General features: G+C 39.0%; 1 protein-coding gene across 1 annotated transcript; it reads right to left on the reverse strand.

Moving 5' to 3' along the window:
- Positions 1-2896: 2896 nt before the first annotated feature.
- On the reverse strand, positions 2897-6984 carry LOC139137981 (uncharacterized). Its single transcript, XM_070706208.1, has 6 exons — positions 6576-6984; positions 5321-5880; positions 4642-4816; positions 4203-4320; positions 3715-3945; positions 2897-3050 (listed from the first exon to the last, which is right to left on the reverse strand). The coding sequence occupies exons 2-6, from the start codon at positions 5546-5548 to the stop codon at positions 2966-2968; spliced, it is 837 nt and encodes a 278-aa protein (XP_070562309.1). The 5' UTR covers positions 5549-5880; positions 6576-6984; the 3' UTR covers positions 2897-2965.
- Between the last annotated feature and the right edge of the window lie 14265 nt (positions 6985-21249).

Here is a 21249-nt window from a genome sequence, read left to right on the forward strand (position 1 = left end):
GGGTTGAGTTCATGTCAGACAGTAAAAATTTTCAGTAAGGGAGGAGGTCATTTGCTCACGTGTTTACACACGTGAGCATATATTGCAGCAATGTCTGTCTGTCTGTCTGTCTGTCTGTCCGTGTGTCTGTCTGTCTGTCTGTCTGTCTGTCTGTCTGTCTGTTGGTTCGATATCTCAAAAACGGCTTATCAGATCAGAATCAAATCTGGTACATAGATTCAGTTAGCAAATGGCAAGAACTGATTAGTTTTTGGTGGGTGTGGCTTGCATACTTTTTGCTTATTTGCATAATTAATGATTTTAGAAAAAACGGATATTCATTAAAAACGACTACACACAATTTGATGAGATTTGCTACAAATGTTGATCACACCAAGATATATCAGCAGTGGGAACCATTAAGGGGTGGCATGAAAGAGAGTTACTAATTTGCATATTAATGAACTTTCCTAATTAGCGATATATGTCTGATTTAACTCGATCAAAATCGACCAAACTTGGTATGTATATTAAAGATACTATGATTTAACATTATTGAAAGTCATTAAGTGTTTTAACTGCAGCCAATTCTAATTTACATATTTAATGAACTTTGCTAATTAGAGATACCGGTATATATTTAAATTGACTGGACCAAAGTTGATGAAACTTGCTACATGTATTGAAGCTACTATGATACAACATTTTTGAAAGTCACTAAAGATTTTTACTTCAGCCAATTACGAATTTGCATATTTAATAAACTTTCCCAATTACGGATATATATCTGAATTAACTTGATTGTAGTTGTTGAAACTTGCTATATACATCATAGACACTGTGATATAATATTATTGAAAATCAAAAAACATTTTTACTTCAACCAATTCTAATTTGCATATGAAATGAATTTTCATAATTAGGGATATTTATCTGAATTGACTTGATCAAAATTGATGAAACTTGCTATGTACATTAAAGACACTATAATACAATATTTTTTTTTTTTTTTTTTTATTTTTTTATTTTTTTTTTTTTTTTATTTAGTCCATCATCCAACGGGCGCTAGCCCATTTACAGGATTAGGTACCCATAACCCACTACCCCAATGGAGCACTTAGGAGTAAAGTGCCTTGCTCAAGGGCACAACACCGAGCTAGAGTCTCGAATTCACCGTCCTCCGACAGTGAATCCGCTACTCTGGATCTACCGGGACTTGAACCGGGTCTCGAACCCACCATCCTCCAATAGTGAGTCCGTTACCCTAACCACTAGTCCACGGTGCCTCCGCTATTGAAAGTCATGAAGCATTTTCTCTTCAGCCAATTCCTAATTTGCATATTAATCAACTGAATCAACTGAACCAACTTGACCAAAGTTGACAAAACTTGCTACATATATTACAGATACCATGATACAACATTGTTGAAAATCATTAAGCATTTTTACTTAAGCCAATTCCTAATTTACATATTTAATGACCTTTGCTTATTAGGGATATATACTGGATTTACTTGATCAAAGTTGGCAAAACATGCTATTTACATTGAAACAATATCAAAAGTCATTTCACATTTTCATGTCAGCTAATTTATAATTTGCATGTCTAATGAGCTTTCACAGCTCGGCATATATGGCTTGAAGGACTTGGCCAACGGTAATTACACTTGCTATATAAAGTGGTGATACAATGACAGCAGTAAAAGAACTTTGATATTTTTATTTCAGCTAATTACATATTTGTATACTTCATGACCTAATCAGCGGTGATTATTGTTCATTATGTTGATCATAATATTTTCAGTGAAGTTGCAAACATGTGGCAAAGGTTAAAATTTACACATAACTGCAATATATAATGAAACACGTGAGCATTTTCAGTTCATATCTGGTTTGCTCACGTGTTTACACACGTTAGCATGCATATGTCGCAGCGATGTCTGTCTGTCTGTCTGTCTGTTGGTCCGATATCTCAAAAACGGCTGGTCAGATCAGAATCAAATCTGGTACATATATTCAGTTAGCAAATGGCAAGAACTGATTAGTTTTTGGTGGGTGTGGCTTGCATACTTTTTACTCATTTGCATAATTAATGATTTTAGAAAAAAACGGATATACATTAAAAACGACTACACAAAATTTGATGAGATGAGATTTGACTGGGATTTACTTGATCAAAGTTGGCAAAACATGCTATGTACATTGATGATTATACCTGATTAAAACAATATCGAAAGTCATTTCACATTTTCATGTCAGCTAATTTATAATTTGCATGCCTAATGAGCTTTCACAGCTCGGCATATATGGCTTGAAGGACTTGGCCAACGGTAATTACACTTGCTATATAAAATGGTGATACAATGACAGCAGTCAAAGAACTTTACTATTTTTATTTCAGCTTGTATACTTCATGACCTTTTAGAATTAATCAGCGGTGATTATTGTTCATTATGTTGATCATAATAATTTCAATGAAGTTGCAAACATGTGGCAAAGGTTCAAATTTACACATAACCGGTATAAAATGAAACACGTGAGCATTTTCAGTTCATATCTAGTTTTATAGTAAGTAGGCCTATTCGTTTTACTTGAAATAATTGTCTGTTTAGTGGTTAGAATATGCAATGTTTCAAAGTATGATTTATAACGGAACATATTGCCGATTGGTCACGTGACTTGGCTCATATCTTAAGATGTGCCCGAATTTCGTTCCTTCGAACGTTCCAACTTTCTTGAAATTGCTTACTTACGTACCTACCATGTTACTAGCGCCATGCCATGACATACATACATGAAACAGAGATAGAGAGACATACAGAGAGATAGAGGTGGGGTAGGGGTGGAAGATTAACCAGTAAACAAAAGTGATTATGTTTTTGATTTTTTTTACTTGACAAAAAGTCATCATGGTAGAAAGAATACATTGATGTTTTGGTGACAGTGTCAACTGACACAATCTTTTTGAAACCTTTTTCTCTGGGCATTATACTAGCTCGTGACTATATTGAGCTTGCCAATTACCATCTTCACGTGTTGAAAAACATATACATCTGAGAAATGTCGTCAACCTGAGAAAGAAATGTATATAGGCAACAAATTACATTTGGCACTACCTCATTGGCCCTTGAAATACTAATCCATTAGTTTGATTCAAATCTAATCAAAAATAGAAGCGTAAATCTTGAAAAGAGTAAACTCAGTACACTGGCTTTGAGATGAGGGTGGTTATAAAGGCAGTCAATTTGAAACTACGGTGACCATTATCAACATAAACATTGACAATCTGATTAAAATCAGATTGTAGAGTACGGCGACGTCTTTACTTATGCCGTAGTGAGAGGCGACAGCAAGAGAATACCGCGTAAGACGTTGCCGTACTCTACATCTGATTTTAATCAGATTGAACACTGACTGTCCCTTCCAAGAGCAAAAAAAATATTGGTACAAGTCAAGTTACTTGTAAAGCACGAAGAGCTATCACTCAGGAGAACATAATGGGCTGGTAGTAGACTTTGGCTGTAGACACTTAATTCACAATGCGACGAGTATGACAAAGTATCACGTATATGCATTTTACATGAGTGATGAATGTATCTGAACATCCATCAATCCATCCATTAATCAATCGATCAATTAGGATAGATAGATAGATAGATAGATAGATAGAATAGATAGTATTAGATAGATATTTGACATACATATTACATGGTATGACAATCAACGCAAGTATACCTGTTCAGGGAACGATTGATGACCGCGGCATCACAGATCCTTGTGGCAGCGACAATAGCAACCACGGACACGTGAACAGTCAGGCGTACACACTCTGTTACGGTCGTCTCTACTTCCGCTGGGCAAGTGTCAATGCCAAGTTCAGCCAGCCAGCATGGATACAGCATTCCAATCAACAGCGTTTTCAGATAGAAAAATGCCACTGAGGCGTGGTCATTAGGCATGAGGTATCTGTCAAACAATGATACGTTACAATAGCATCCCCAGTGTTAGAGAGAGAGAGAGAGAGAGAGAGAGAGAGAGAGAGAGAGAGTCGAAAAAGCAGGGGAGCTCTTATTATATTTTACTTGAAGTGGCAGTAATAGTATTAGTTGTTGTTGTTGTTGTTGTTGTTGTTGTTGTTGTTGTTGTTGTTGTTGTTGTTTAATTTCATTGCCGTTATTGTCGGTCATTTGGTCATTACACCATAATAATTCTGAATCGCTTACCTGCCAAGCAAGGCTTTCCCGATGATATACAGGATGGGAGAAATAATTCCTACAAAGTTTAATACAACTTGCTTTCTACGCAGCGAAAGTTTAAATCCGTTCTGATATCGGTGGTTTTCTGTGAGTAAGGAAGGAAGATAACATCGTAACAACACAAACCACATTGATTTGTGTGTGTGAGACAGACAGACAGACAGACAGACAGACAGACAGACAGACAGACAGATAGAAAGACAGAAAGACAGGCAGACTGACAGACTGAGAAGGGGACAGAGAGAGGGCCAGTAGGTAGGGAGAGAGAGGGATCACAGACAGAGTGACAAGCAGGGACAGAGACCACGGCGACGGACTGAAATACTACCCGCTTACCCTGATGATTAATTGTTGCCAGCATTTGTTCAAACACCATCCAGTAATGAATGACTGACAGGCAACTTACCGAGAGTCGTTATTTTCTTGGCGATGAAATGAGTAGTTGCCATAAGAGACATTTGAAGCAACGAGTACAATGGAATCACACCTAGCATTCCAACAACTGGGTCTTCGTCTGAATCGAAGGCGAAAAAGTCTTCGTACATTCGGACGTATACCAAAAAAGTCATGGCCATAGTCATCTATTTGGTACAAACGGAAATACACTTTTATAATAATAATAATAATTTATTGTCATATATATACGCTATTGCACATACAATGAAATACATCTACATTCAATACACTTTTAGTGAATCTATCCCAGCATTCACTCTCACAGTACATGGATATGGTAAGCAGTAAACACAGAATTGAATGATATTTTCGATAAAGTGCTGAATGTTACATTAAATAATACATCATCATGATAACATTACACGTAACGGTACATATAGTCATAATTACCACACTTTGAATGAATAACAGAAGTAGCTTTTCGGCATTTGAGTAAAATATGGTCAAAGAGAAGATTGCTTTGGAAAACAAACCTAGTGAGAAATTGTGTAAAGTGATAAGAAATCTTAAATTTGTTATTTGCCCCTTGTTATATTTATTCTTATGGATAAGTTAACAGATTACTTTACATGCACAAAATATACCAAATGACCAAATGCACAAAATATAAATGCGTTGTTAGGACTTACCATCATCACGAAGAAGGAGAAAGTTCCCCACATCGGAGTAGAGAGGATATCGGTCCAAGGATGTTCAGCGGACAAACTTGTGTGAACCGGGTTGTCTATGGCACTACCACCGTGTGATTGGACGTCTAACAGATTACCAGGGTGTTTGATCAATTTCCATTTAGGTTTGAAACCTTGTTTCCAGATGTTATGGACGGAATACTGTGAACGAGCACGGCGGACCATCATGGCTGGATAAGAATCAAATTTATTTACGATACCAGTGTGTGCAGGTTTGGTGATCAGGGCCACTTTTGCCAGGAGATCGTTCAATCCGTCCGAAAATTCAGTTTTCTGTTCCGTTGTAAACCTGCCGATCGGAGGACGGTTCGGAAATGGGGGCCGAAGCCTTGGATTCTCTCTGGGTCGTCCACTCCCTGCCGGCGTTTGACGGGAGAACGCAACACTGGCTCCCCGAATACTCAAGCAGAAGGTACTTCGTCGTTGTGACTCTAGCGCCGCATTTTCTAGGTGAAGTTTCACGGCCGATCGTCGGTCTACGGGACATTCGGGTTCTACATCTAATATCAGAAAAAAATGTGAAATTAGTAAAAAATTGCGTTTGCAATGTAGGGACTCCGTTCAGAACGAGTGACCGTGAATTGTTGTATTAATTTAAGGGGTAAGCGGCACTTGTGAGCATCGTACTTGTAACATGTCTCCAGGTTTGTGGGCATAAGAAATATGCATCAGAAATTGTTATTTCACTACTGTCTTTGATAGACATTATTTGGGTTTCTCTGATAGACAATGACACGATCAGAGAGCGTCAGAGGCGTACTACTGTTAGAGCTGACACTTGTAGATAGAGAAGTAACACATATAGATGGAGTTTTGCACTTACAGCGTTTTTTCGGCCAAGGCCGTCCGGTTGTCCGATAGAATACGAAGGTGAGGAAAGTAATTAAGCTAAAGAGGGCCATGTGTATCAATAAAATCCATGATTAACATGAGAATTTATGCAACACGAACTTTGTTGTGTGATAACACAGAGAACAATGTTCGAGTTCTGCTATCACTAACCAAATAAGAACAATCATAGTGACGTCAACACGCAGAATAGTAAGCTTACGCGTGCGCGCTTTTGCACACAATCCGAACTTCCAGGGAGTTTGACCCTCAGTTTTCCATTTTCCGTAAAGTGTTCGATGGAGCACTTTGACGCTCACGTTGTCAAGGATGAGGATCCTGGATGTTGTGATAAGTGAAAATGTACCTTACAGCTTTACAACAAAGAACTAGATCACGCTGTGACAGATGCTCCCAAGATGGCGGTGGGATATCTGTCGGAATGACGAATGGGTTCAACCAAGAACATCAGGCCAAAGAAGGTACCTAAGTTGGTGGAGTCATGAATTGCCACAAAAGCCTGGAAATCTGCATCAGTGCCTCGTTTTCGTCCGATTGCAAAGTATATGCGTCAGACCAAACCATTCTTTAAAATATTTTCTAAGAAAGTGTAATGGAGAGAGATTGATCAAAGGTGCTGATAGTATGGCAAATGCACTGTTGGAGAACGATCACACGAATTTCTGGGCAGCTGTTGATAATGTAAATATCAAAGAGGTTCCTTTAGCAATGCATGTAAATAATAGTGTGTTATATTGACACACTCATGTGTTGAATACAACATTCAGTGTTGTTTACGGAGCACAAAGTGTGTTAAATGTATTTGTATTCTGATTATTGGACATCAAATGATGGTGCAACCAGAAATATGAGAGGATTATCACCAACATCGAATAAGAATCTGAATTTGTCATGAGCAACCAGGAAATGATTAAAGTAGATTATCAATATAGACATGTTCACCTTTTTAATGTTCATATAATGTTGGTAACTTTGTTGGTATAATGCACTATATCTTACAGGTAAATGATGATTTGAATGAGATGATTGACGATGCAGGTATTCCAGGACCACTGACATTTGTAGTGTTGGATTACAATGGGAAAATCACTTAAGCCATACTGGTAGCAGAAAAACGCAAAATGAAACAAAACTGGGCAACAGTGTGTCAATGATTGATGTCATCTTGATACTGCTAGCATGCTACTATGTGTATTAGGTACCTTTATGTTATCCAACAAAAAATTCCAATGATTTCGCTATTTGATGATATCCTACTGAAAAAGCAGTCAAACAGAAAAAAAACAAAGTTTCGTCGGTATGTAAAGAATATTTTGAGCAAATTTCATAGAAGTGGGCATGCGGTTACAAGTACATGTAGTTGTAGGAAGTCTGTGGTAGCTGTAGAGAGAAATGATTGTAAAACTATTTGGGTGTCGCAGGTCCTTGCTTAGTGTTTTTTACTGGATCAAAACTAGAAAAAACAGCAGGAAACTAGTCACGCCGGACACTTCACAGCAGATAGAAACAGCTTCTCTGAACACTTTTTCTGGATGTCCATTCCAAAGTAGCAACACATCGTACTCCATGTTGGCCAATACTACTTTTCCTGCAACATGGTCAGCCTAGATACAATGTTTGAGAAAAAATGGTGTTGTGACTACAAACTTTACCGGCAAACTGTTATTTCTAACAATATTATATATTTTTAATTCTTCAGCTTTCATTAAAAAGAATTCAGTTTGACCAAATTACAGTGGTCAATGAACAGAACAAATTTAACTTCATGTGACAATAAATGGCTTCTGTACGTTGCAGAATCAGAATTGGAACAAAAACAACAGGGAATTAGAAAGCATTTGCAAGCAAAAGCGAAGTTCCAGAGACCAGAGCAGCGGAAGAAACAAGAGAATGTGTGACAAGGATAGGCGCAGAATGAAAGAGTGCTTTGGATTTTAATATTCAAGCACGTACATAGTTAGGGCTGCTAGCAGTAAACACCATATAGGCCTACAACTAAAAGCAAGGCGGTCCACAGATTACAAATGCCTACATGTACGGTAAAAACGCAACAGATACATACGGGGGCGACAACGCACGGAAATGTATATCAGACGACATTCTCGTGAGCCAGAGCAATAATTTTCGCTTCGCTGACCTACGCAAAAATCAATCGCTTGACGGGTAGCGCTGAGTTGTTGCCGTAAAGAGGCGTGTGGTTTACGACGATGATCACACGAGAGGAAACATCGGACCTCGGCCGTTGAAATTGAAAACCGAGGCCACATGCATTTTCATTTGATTAAAAGCACAGACTAAAAAAATTTCATTGCAATGTCGCTGTTTTCACGAGATACTGACCGTTTGATCTTGGAAAGTTGAGCTGCTTTAACGTGCAGCCAACGCATGCCGGCGCCGGTGCGGTGACAGGGCTGTGTGTTATCGGCGTTAAACGGCCTCGCAGACTGATATAGGAAAAACCGCTGGTGGCTCCTCAGAAATACGGCGGGCAGTTTCTCCGCCAAAACAGCCGATTTTGAATCCAAATTTTGCATTGACCTTCGTTTTCGAGCACACCCACCTCGCAAAGGTACACGATGTACCCAGCCGCGCTTGTAAACTTAGGGAAAGCCTAATTTTTTGTCTCTATGCGAGCGAAGCCATCTTATGCGCCGCCATTGTTACATTCGGGCGAAACAGTATAGCGCCACGTACGGCGAGTATTTAGAGAAATATAAATCAAAAAGCAAAACAAAAAACAAAGCGAAAGAAAGCTAGAATTATTAATAGCTGAACGCAATATGATAGTCGAGCAATGCAGAATAAAAAATAAATAAATAAGCACACAAGAAATGCCCGTAAAACCCGTCCGAGCTGAGCGATGACGTCATAAGCGTGTCGCAATGCATTCTGGGTAATTAAGGTAAAATTTGTGTATAGCATGTTCTATGATAGTAATACCGGAAATAGAGAAAGAAAGAAAGAAAGAAAGAAGAAAGTAATACCGGAAATAGAGAAGAAAGAAGAAAGAAAGAAAGAAAGAAAGGAAAGTGAGCAAAAACTAACAGTTCCAGAGCTGGTCTCTGGAACTAATTAGTCGTATTGTACACAGTTACTGCTAGTGGAAACTGCTCCACCCAGTACTCTTCCTGGTTATCCATTCCAAATATCTGACAAATGTTCAGCTACATATAGTCCTCCATGTTGGTCAACACATGTCAAGTCAGCTTTACGCCCATTGGTTATAGATACCGGATTGCATGAAAGGACGCTCATTATGCAAAGAGACGCCGTGCGAGTAGCTTGAACTAAGAGCTCCACAGATTGCGGTTTTTGGGGTTTTTTAAATGAAAATTTATGAAATGGGAATGCTCTACAGCAGGGTAAATACCTGATCAATACATAACGACTCCATATTTTTTAAACCGATAAGTTTTCGGGACAATTTTAGTGAGTAATCGTGCGTGGCCAGTGAGAACGTCGACCCATAGGACGCCGATTTGAATTTGAATACCACTGTCAATCAAACCTTGTGCAAAGTAAGACACGATTCAGCTGGATGTGTACCTAATGTCGATTAGCATTCGCCTTATCTGCTAATGGTGACTAAAATAAATAAAATATGTGTCAAGATTTCCAGTGTCGAAAGACGTGCGCAATAGTTTCTTCACAGTTCTCTAACTTTTGTACATACCCGCCGCATTTCTGGGGATAAAAAACGTGATCAGAGGATATTCAAGTCGATTACATCTTGGTAACCGTAGAATGGTCCCTCCACAAAACGTGCCGTGAAGAAGAAAATGTATTATCGGGTTCTCTCGTATTGGAACGTTTGGTGCCCTGAAAAGAGCCATTTGGTTTGATTTTGTGGCTTCTACCGTACACCCAACGATGACAAATGTGTGTAGTAAGCCAGGCAAATTTGGATATAACGATCGGACAACAAAAGTCACGCAAAATGGCATATCAATTTTCTTCTTTTGACGAGTACGTCATCGGCCTGCATCAGATGCTGTTTTCGGGCCAAAAATCGCTCATCACGCCAAGCGTGTGTCCGGTCAAGGATATCCCAATACTTCCGACAGAGTCGGAGTCAGATAGACGCGTTTTCATTGCCAAACTAATGATGCTAAACTCAGAATGACAAATCAAGAAATGTTCCATACCCTGGCATAGAGGTGTGAAGCGGTACGGTATCCGTGTATAGTTTCCCATGGAGTGTCGTTTGTACCGCCACGAGTCTACTAATAAACCAAATGTTTATTTGACCATGGAGCAAAAAAGGATGATTTGACTTCCACTGTTTCGTTCCGCCGTCACTTCGATCGTACGTACCCACGTGAGCAAGTGCCATCTTATCGATAACCGACGCGATGCAGTTCCGCTGCATATCGATCAAAATTCATTACGTCTGAGAAATTTACGAGATTTCCTGTCCGAATTTTCGAAATGCATCTGATTTTTGTACTTTTTTGGTTCCAATGCAAACGAAGTCTCGCAACACAAATAAGCAAATAATGTATTACACGATGATCTGCACTTGTTTTCTGACTTCCGACCGCCATCTTGGCCTCATAAAAGTTTTATGTTGGCTGGTTGAGTACGTCGGGATCACGGTTCAATCTTCAGAAAATACTCATTTTATATTATTTCGACACCGATGTTTCCAAATTTAATAAAACATTAGGTCTAAAAATTTGAGAGATTCGAACGATGCAGATCGTGTTTTTTGCATACCAGTATATTGACTTGTAATTTTGTGGATCGAGGCATAGACAGTAGAGGGGAGGGGGGGGAGATGGTCGAGGACACTGTGCGCATCCGGCGCCAAGCGACACACTGTTGGAATCGGTGAAATCTGTGACTTGAACGCACCAAGTATGGTGAAAACACCACATGCCAAAATGTACGTACTCCGACGTGCTCATCGACGTTCGACGTGAATTTATGTTTGTAAATCTATATATATAGCGGCATTTGACGCAAAACAATGAAAACGATACTATGTTGACAGGGTGGAGTACCCACTAATGCGCGAACCTGGGATTGAGAACGGCGGCTAGATGTTTTAAGCTCTTACAGGCCACTTTTTGAAGGATTTAAGAAAAAAAGTGTTATTTCCAACTTTTCTGAAATCACTTCGCCAAGTATGTTTTTCTAGGGGATTCACGTGTCATTCAATGAGTATTCAACGGTGTTGACGATCTCCTACATTTCGGACACCATTTCTGTCATAAAAACTGCCAACCAAGCCATTACAGGTATTGTTGAGTACATTTGTTGTCCAGAAAAATCTTGCTGGCAGAACAGAGTCGAAATGTCTTCCGCCCGGCAAAAGAGCTCAAAAGATATACCACCTACAGCGGCAGCGAGTCCGATATGTTTTTATTAGAAGACAAAGAGATACTACGTGGCATATGGTCACGGATGGCAGTGCCGGACACGTCGTCAACAAAAGTCGACCGTGCCTTGACAAGATTGGAAAACGTGGAAAAGAGAGTTAAAGTATTAAAGACCACTAGTACTGGTTTTATAATGCTGCCAGTTTTATCGAGGAATCGGTGGAAGGTCTAAAAGACGACTTGACTGAAGCGAAACAGAGTTTGGCGACGGCCGACCTTGTGAAGAAACTACGTTCAGAAATTGTTGAGCTGTCTAACCGCAGCAGAAGGAACAATGTTGTGTTGTATAACATTCCTGAAAAGGCGGAAGGAAATCGTGTTCTCGACTGCTCTGATTTTGTCAAAGAGTTATTCAAAGATAAACTAAATTTAAATAAGGACTATGAAATTGAGAGAGTTCATCGATTGCCAATCACTGCCAACCCTCGTATTGGGCATCCTCCGTGTCCCACCCGTAAAGTTTCTACGATTTAAAGACAGAGAAGAAATACTTTGATAAGGAGCGAAAGCTTTCAGAAAGGACGAGCACAAGATACGAATCTCAGACGATGTCCATGAAGAAACCAGAAAGCAGCATAGACAATTGCTTCCAAAAATGCATGAGCTATGTCAAAACGGGAACTTTGCTTTTATTCCGTGGTCGGTACCTAGGGTCATTAAATACACAGACGAACCATTGGTGGCATGTCGAAGACGGAGTCTTAAAGTCATTCGCCTGGAAGACTTAAAGAAATGAACGTTTCATCGGACGGTAACGGTTGTCCTAAATATGTGAGTTTTCAAAATGATGAATGCTTCTTTCCGTTTTCCTTCGTCTCTGTATGTTTTCTTCTCTTTTCCAAATCCCAGATTTTCACAAAGTTTTTGTAATGTTTTCATTCAGGAATCTTTATCTCCAAACTTTCCTTTTCTACGAAATGTTGATGGAGTTGCAATGTTTTTTGTGGCAAATTTACTTATTGCTTATGCGGGTAGAAGTATTTTTCAGATTTTTTTTTATTATGAGCGAGTTAAGCATCTGTTCGTTGAATGTACCAGGATGTATAGACACCAAGAAAAGACGTCAGATTTTCTTGTGGTTCAGAGAAAAAGCTTTCCATATTTATTTCTAACAAGAAACACTCGTTGAGTGACTGTGAATTTGTCTGGAAAAGCGAATGGGGTTACAAAGTTTTGTTTAGTCACGGGTCGTCTTCACCAAGAGGAGTCGCTATTTGTTTAAAAATAACTTTCCCTTTGTTATTCATAAAATGTGGCGTGTGATAATGTCAGGTGTATTATTTGCGAGGTCACACAATGACTGCAGATTGTGTTATGTAACATATGTACCAAATGACGAATGGTAAGACTATGCAGATGTGAAAAAGCCACGCTACGGGTAAGACACACTCGATTTGCTCCGAGATTTCCAGAAATTCGACGGGTGAATGGCGTTAATTTCCGTCCAATCTCATACATGACACCTGTGAATGTATAGCGACTGCCTTAATGTCGAAAAAACGTTGAAAAACAATGTTATTTAATACAGAGAACGCATATTTTCACAAAGTGTGGGTCCAGAATGTCCATTTGACCTCTGTTCTAAATGTTAATGTATGCTGCCAATCATGATTACTCAAATTCAAATTGCGGCCTAGGCGATCTTGATCCCTGCCGAGCACAACAAACAAAGCGTACTGACTTATCACTAAAATCACCGTTATGTACGTACCTAAACACACGCATACACAACCACATACAACGTAAACGATACGACACATGTAATGAACACGCAAGAAACGGCATTTTCTTTTTGGAGTGATTGGTGGTCTTGAAAAAAAAACGTTTTGTATGTGTTCCTGTAAAAAGTTATGAACATTGAGAGTCTTCACACGTCGTTTTGAAGGCAATCACAGTTTCATTTTTTCCTTCAGGCATCGAAACTGAATCTTTGGCTCACATTTTGAGGAAGTACCTTTAGCATTGTGACAAGTTTGGTCATGTTTATATCAGTTGATTCAATTCAGTTGAGCTGAGTGGAATTGAAATTTCAGTGTCGATTACATCGTTGCCACTATTGCGTTGTAGATCGATCATCCATGATCATCCATACTCGAGTACTCATCGACGACGACCACGGCCCTGCACAGCTGTCCTGGGGGACTCATCAGCGTCATTTACTTTCTTTACCAATGTATTTCAAAATATTTGGCTGACCATTGTCACAGATTACTAGTAGTTTCCTTTTGTTGAAGATTCTGGCTTACATATCGGAACAGCAAGCAGCGTATGTATAGTATGCAAATATGCAGGCTCATCTATGGAACTACGGCAACTTTTCCACAACGTCTCAGTCACATGTCATTTGCATATTACGAACGGTCGTCGATGTTTTCCGAGGTTCCGAGGTAACCGGATATGCAATCTGCGCTCACTATACTTCGGGTCATGCATACCAAACTCTAAACTGGGGGTCGTAACGTTTTAAATCAGTTTTACTCAAAATTTCTTCACCCTTTCCTCTGATTTGTTCGAAATGCCAAAATTACACGGAAAATAAGCTTACGAATGGGTGAAGATTTGTTTTTCAAATTCACAAGTTTTTTTCCCGTTGCAAGCTGCGTGTAACCCGGCCGTGCGAAGTACCAGTGACCGGCTATTATCTACATCACTGCCAACCAAAAAAGCCATAAAGCTACAAACAGTAGAAGGTTCTAACTTACGATTGCTTACGATCACAATCTACTACCGTCCTTAGAGACTATCATCTATTTGCTAGACTTCCCTATTTTTTATATGTCTAGTTTGCGCGCTTGTACCAAACATGAGATGTTCGGGGCTAGATTTAAACTCAATACAGTGCCCGAGGAAATTCTCTCCTGAACTAAGTCAAGACCTTCGTTTTCTATCTTCCTTCCGAAACTCTTAATATCTGTCCATTTCAACTACTGGCTTCAATCACAGCGCCTTCACATTCAAATCACCCGCTGCTGTTGTGAGAAAGTATCCGTTCCGTGTTGATGAAAGCCGGGGTTGAAACCAGGGGGTTGAAAACCGGGTCCCATTTGAAATCGCAACGGAATATGCACACATCTACATAGACGCAAAAAGGTTAGCAGAAATTCAGAGATGTATTGAAAGCCATACATCGTTGCTGTTTATTGAGCAAATTGTATGATGGAAATTCGTCTCCGAACTCGGCGATACATGAGCGGCCATTCTGTTTCATAACTTCCTATACATGTATTTCTATTGCATACCACAGCGGTCATCGCATCGCTGTCTATCGAACCGCAAAACGACTGTGATTTGAATTCAGTAAATTTTGATTGGATTCGAACTCACAACGTACGGCATACAGTCACCTTAGTAGCGAAGAAATCACAGTCAAGGAAGGTCTCAGGCTGTCGACCAGACCACAGCCCCTCGACCAGTAGGCCTACTCCACCCTAGTTATAATGTAGTCTCGAATTGTGTGAACCCATGGATGTAAAAATCCATGGTGAACCTACACACTCCGTAATATTCAGGCAGAGGTGATAATCGGTAGTTCCTGGTGTAAAAGATAGTTTATGTTTCTCTGATAAGCCAACGACTAAGCAAGTGTTTAACCATCCCGCCCAGTGTTTGCCATCAACCGACGTCACTACGACGTTGCCTATTGTGCGCCCACGGCGCTGGACTTTCCTCTTTAAGGTGCGGAATTGTGTTTATCGTTTTTAGAAAGTTTAGCTTGAAGTTTAGAAAGCTAGTTTAGATTTGTCTACATCTACATCTAAATTTTCTAAATTAGCAGAAAGTTTAGAAAGCTAATTTTGGTTCGTCTACATCTACATCTAAATGTACTAAATTAGCCTAACTATCCGATATTTAGCCGAGCTAAAAATCGTTCTAAACTTTCTAAATTAGCTCACATGTAGCCGGAGTTTAGATCGGACTTCCCCAGCCAAACTTTTACTCGGTGATATATCCGATATTTAGCCGAACTGAACTGTACTATCAAAATTGGCCCAAATAGAAAGCTTTTATGGGCTTTCTGGCAGACTAAGAAAAACATTTTGGGGTGATATATCCGATATTTAGCGCGATAATTATCGTTCTAAACTTTATAAATTTGATGCTATTTAGCTCGGGCTTTCTGGCAGAGCAAGGAAAACATTTTGGGGTGATATATCCGATATTTAGCGCGATAATTATCGTTCTAAACTTTATAAATTTGATGCTATTTAGCTCGGGTGTTCTGGCAGACCGAGAAATAATTTCGGGTGATATATCCGATATTTAGCGCGATAATTATCGTTCTAAACTTTATAAATTTGATGCTATTTAGCTCGGGCTTTCTGGCCGACCAAGTGACGCGATAAAGATCGGATATATCATCCCAGAACATTTTTCTAGGTCCACTAGAAAGCTCGAGCTGAAGAGCGGCAAATTCACGGAGTTTAGAACGATAATTAAATGCCAGACTTCATCTTTTACTGTGAGCACGCGTCTGGGGGTGGCAGTCTGGCCGGCAACACGTTTGATAAGGCTATTAACATTAACATAATCCGCACAAATGGACGCGATCGTCGTGGAACTAAGATTATCTCAACACACCTTGGCCATTTGAAATGTAGCTGTATGGTTACATTGTTTTACATTCGTCTCCACTCCGCGTATCTGGTTTATTTGTCATAAACACTAGCGGCGGCTATTTGACAGTCTTTGTTTTGACACGCAAATAAAATTCACAATTTTTCGTCAGCTTACTCACTGTCACATTCTTCTGGACCTTCTTAGTGACATTCAACTTCTGGCCTACGTGTGAACTGGATGACGTCGCATTTGCATCCTCAACTTCTGGCTTATTCCAATTGTCAATTATATACGAGGTACTATTCAGTGAGGTCTATGGGACAAGTCGATTTTGAGCTTTGATTTTTCAAACATACCTCTTTGGGAAACAAATAGTACTTTCCTGGTTCTACAAGACTGCTCCTACAAGCTCAAACGTTTTACTCTAAACACGTGGGAAATAAAGATAACAACAAAAATGATGTAACGACGTTCAGTCCGATATTTTCCGGAAAAAAAGTTTTCACTTAAGGCCTGACTTTCTAAACTACAGCTAATTTCTAAATCTACAACGCTATTTTGAAAGCGATAATTATCTTTTTTGATCCTATCACGGTCCCTGATCCTATATATCCTTGGAAAACGTTTTTCACCCAAGGCTCGACTTTCAAAATTACTACATCTTACTGACAGCACTTGCCGCGGCTCACGCGCACCTTGGAGGTGGCAGCTTGGCCGGCAACACGTTTGATAAGGCTATTAGCGTTAATTTGCACCGTTTAATCTGCACCAAATGGACGCGATCGTCCTGGAAATAAGATTATCTCAACACACCTTGGTCATTTGAAATGTGGCAGTATGGTTACATTTATTTATATTCGTCTTCACTTTGCATATCTGGTTTATTTGTCACGGACACCAGCGGTAACTATTTGACAGTCTTTGTTTTAGACGCGCAAAAACAAATTGACAATTTTTCTTCAACAAGATCGTTTCAATGCTTACATACTTACTGCCACTGTTCTCTACTTCCCGACATTCAACTTCTTGCCAGTTGCAATGATCAATCATATAGGAGGTACTATTTACGGAAGTCTGGGGAAAAAGTAACATTGAGATTTGGATTCTAAGACTTTCCTCTTATAAATTAACAACGTCAAGCCCATTCCAACTTCTGGCCTATTCAAGTTGTCAATTATATACGAGGTACTGTTCAATGAGATCTATGGGACAAGTCACTTTTGAGCTTTGAATTTTCAAACATGCCTCTTGGGGAAACAAATAGTACTTTCCTGGTTCTACAAGACTGCTCCTACAAGCTCAAACGTTTTTTTTTCGATCAGCCAGAGCCCTATCTAAATAGCGGCAAATTTATAAACTATAGAACGATAATTAGACGCGCTAAATATCGAACACATCACCCCACTCCCAAATTTTTTCTCGGTCCGCCATAAAGCCCGAGCTAAATAGCGGCAAATTTATAAAGTTTAGAACGATAATTATCGCGCTAAATATCGGATATATCACCCAAATTTTTTTTACCTGGTCGGCCAGAATGCCCGAGCTAAATAGCATCAAATTTATAAAGTTTAGAACGATAATTATAGCGCTATAATTAACGTTTTTCACCCAAGGTTCGACATTCGAAATTACTACATCTTACTGTGAGCACTTGCCGCCCTGGAAGATATCCTATAATGCATTGCTGTAAGGCCAACGCCTAAACCGGAAATAGGCTCATTTGGCGTCAAGACACCAAAGCGAGCGGATCGGCTTCGCTCATCCAATCTTGCCGCATATGGCAAGCAATTGCGATAATGACGAATGCCTTATTTCCAAAATTAGTAAATAACATGCTTTATCCATCCCCACTTCGGTGAGACACGTTTCCTAGTCAGTAAATGACAATGGGGCCGTGGTACCCCAGGCCTCCCAAAAGTATCAGATTGTTGTAGCGAATTCGAAGCAAGTAGCTTTTCTCACAGAAACAAGTTGAATATTAATGTACTCAGTAAAACGTTGTCAGGTACATGTAACATGAACAGTGACTGAGGTCGAAGTGACTAAAGGCACCGGAATTGATTTGACCACAAACAAGCCCGAGCTAAATAGCATCAAATTTATAAAGTTTAGAACGATAATTATCGCGCTAAATATCGGATATATCACCCCAAAAGTTTTTTCTTGGTCGGCCAGAAAGCCCCAGCTACATAGCATCAAATCTATAAAGTTTAGAACGATAATTATCGCGCTAAATATCGGATATATCACCCCAAATTTTTTTTTTCTTGGTCGGCCAGAAAGCACCAGCTAACGATAATTATCGCGCTAAATATCGGATATATAAAACTGTTTCCTGGTCGGCCAGAAAGACCGAGCTAAATAGCATCAAATTTATAAAGTTTAGAACGATAATTATCGCGCTAAATATCGGATATATCACCCCAAAATTTTTTTCTTGGTCGGCCACAAAGCCCGAGCTAAATAGCATCAAATTTATAAAGTTCAGAACGATAATTATCGCGCTAAATATCGGATATATCACCCCAAAATTTTTTTCTTGGTCGGCCAGAAAACCCTAGCTAATTAGCATAAAATCTTTAAAGTTTAGAACGATAATTATTGCGCTAAATATCGGATATATCACCCCAAAATTTTTTTCTTGGTCGGCCAGAAAACCCTAGCTAAATAGCATCAAATTTATAAAGTTTAGAACGATAATATCGCGCTAAATATCGGATATATCACCCCAAATTTTTTTCGTGGTCGGCCAGAAAGCCCCACCTATATAGCATCAAATCTATAAAGTTTAGAACGATAATTATCGCGCTAAATATCGGATATATCACCCAAATTTTTTTTCTTGGTCTGCCAGAAAGCCCCAGCTAAATAGCATCAAATTTATAAAGTTTAGAACGATAATTATCGCGCTAAATATCGGATATATCACCCAAAATTTTTTTCTTGGTCGGCCAGAAAACCCAGCTAAATAGCATCAAATTTATAAAGTTTAGAACGATAATTATCGCGCTAAATATCGGATATATCACCCCAAAATTTTTTTCCTGGTCGGCCAGAAAACCCTAGCTAAATAGCATCAAATTTATAAAGTTTAGAACGATAATTATCGCGCTAAATATCGGATATATCACCCCAAAATTTTTTTTCTTGGTCGGCCAGAAAGCCCCAGCTAAATAGCATCAAATCTATAAAGTTTAGAACGATAATTATCGCGCTAAATATCGGATATATCGCCCCAAATTTTTTTTTCTTGGTCGGCCAGAAAGCCCCAGCTAAATAGCATCAAATTTATAAAGTTTAGAACGATAATTATCGCGCTAAATATCGGATATATCACCCCAAAATTTTTTTTCTTGGTCGGCCAGAAAGCCCCAGCTAAATAGCATCAAATTTATAAAGTTTAGAACGATAATTATCGCGCTAAATATCGGATATATCACCCCAAATTTTTTTCTTGGTCGGCCAGAAAGCCCGAGCTAAATAGCATCAAATTTATAAAGTTTAGAACGATAATTATCGCGCTAAATATCGGATATATCACTCCAAAATTTTTTTCTTGGTCGGCCAGAAAACCCTAGCTAAATAGCATCAAATTTATAAAGTTTAGAACGATAATTATCGCGCTAAATATCGGATATATCACCCCAATTTTTTTCCTGGTCGGCCAGAAAGCCCCAGCTACATAGCATCAAATCTATAAAGTTTAGAACGATAATTATCGCGCTAAATATCGGATATATCACCCCAATTTTTTTTTTCCTAGTCGGCCAGAAAGCCCCAACTACATAGCATCAAATCTATAATGTTTAGAACGATAATTATCGCGCTAAATATCGGATATATCACTCCAAAATTTTTTCTTGGTCGGCCGGAAAGCCCGAGCTAAATAGCATTAAATTATAAAGTTTAGAACGATAATTATCGCGCTAAATATCGGATATATCATCCCCAATTTTTTTTCCTGGTCGGCCAGAAAGCCCCAGCTAATAGCATCAAATTTATAAAGTTTAGAACGATAATTATCGCGCTAAATATCGGATATATCACCCCAAAATTTTTTTCTTGGTCGGCCAGAAAGCCCCAGCTAAATGGCATCAAATTTATAAAGTTTAGAACGATAATTATCGCGCTAAATATCGGATATATCACCCCAATTTTTTTCGGTCGGCCTGGAAGCCCCAGCTAAATAGCATCAAATTTATAAAGTATAGAACGATAATTATCGCGCTAAATATCGGATATATCACCCCAAATTTTTTTCTTGGTCGGCCAGAAAGCCCCAGCTAAATAGCATCAAATTTATAAAGTTTAGAACGATAATTATAACGTTAAATATCGGATATATCACCCCAAAATTTTTTTTCTTGGTCGGCCCGGAAGCCCCAGCTAAATAGCATCAAATTTATAAAGTATAGAACGATAATTATCGCGCTAAATATCGGATATATCACCCCAAAAATTTTTTTCTGGTCGGCCAGAAAACCCCAGCTAAATAGCATCAAATTTATAAAGTTTAGAACGATAATTATCGCGCTAAATATCGGATATATCACCCCAAAATTTTTTTCCTGGTCGGCCAGAAAACCCTAGCTAAATAGCATCAAATTTATAAAGTTTAGAACCATAATTATCGCGCTAAATATCGGATATATCACCCCAATTTTTTTTTTCTTGGTGGGCCACAAAGCCCCAGCTACATAGGATCAAAGAACGATAATTATCGCGCTAAATATCGGATATATCACCCCAAAATTTTTTTTCTTGGTCGGCCAGAAAGCCCCAGCTAAACAGTGGCTAATTTATAAAGTTTAGAACCATAATTAGACGCGCTTAATATCGGATATAACAACCCAAATTTTTTTCTCCGACTGCCAGAACGCCTTAGCTAAATAGCGGCAAATTTATAAAGTTTAGAACGATAGTTTGGTAGTTGTTTAGCTGTGTTTAGCCACTTTAGCTACATTAGCTCCCATAGTCAATACATGGAGTTTAGAAACGCATCAGTGTAAAAGACACAATTCCGCACCTTACTCTCTTTTTAGTGAGTCACTTTTTGAAAAAATTCAAAGTAATTTTACAGAT

Source organism: Ptychodera flava, chromosome 8 (genome assembly GCF_041260155.1).
Source record: "Ptychodera flava strain L36383 chromosome 8, AS_Pfla_20210202, whole genome shotgun sequence".
Taxonomy (NCBI): Eukaryota; Metazoa; Hemichordata; class Enteropneusta; family Ptychoderidae; genus Ptychodera; species Ptychodera flava.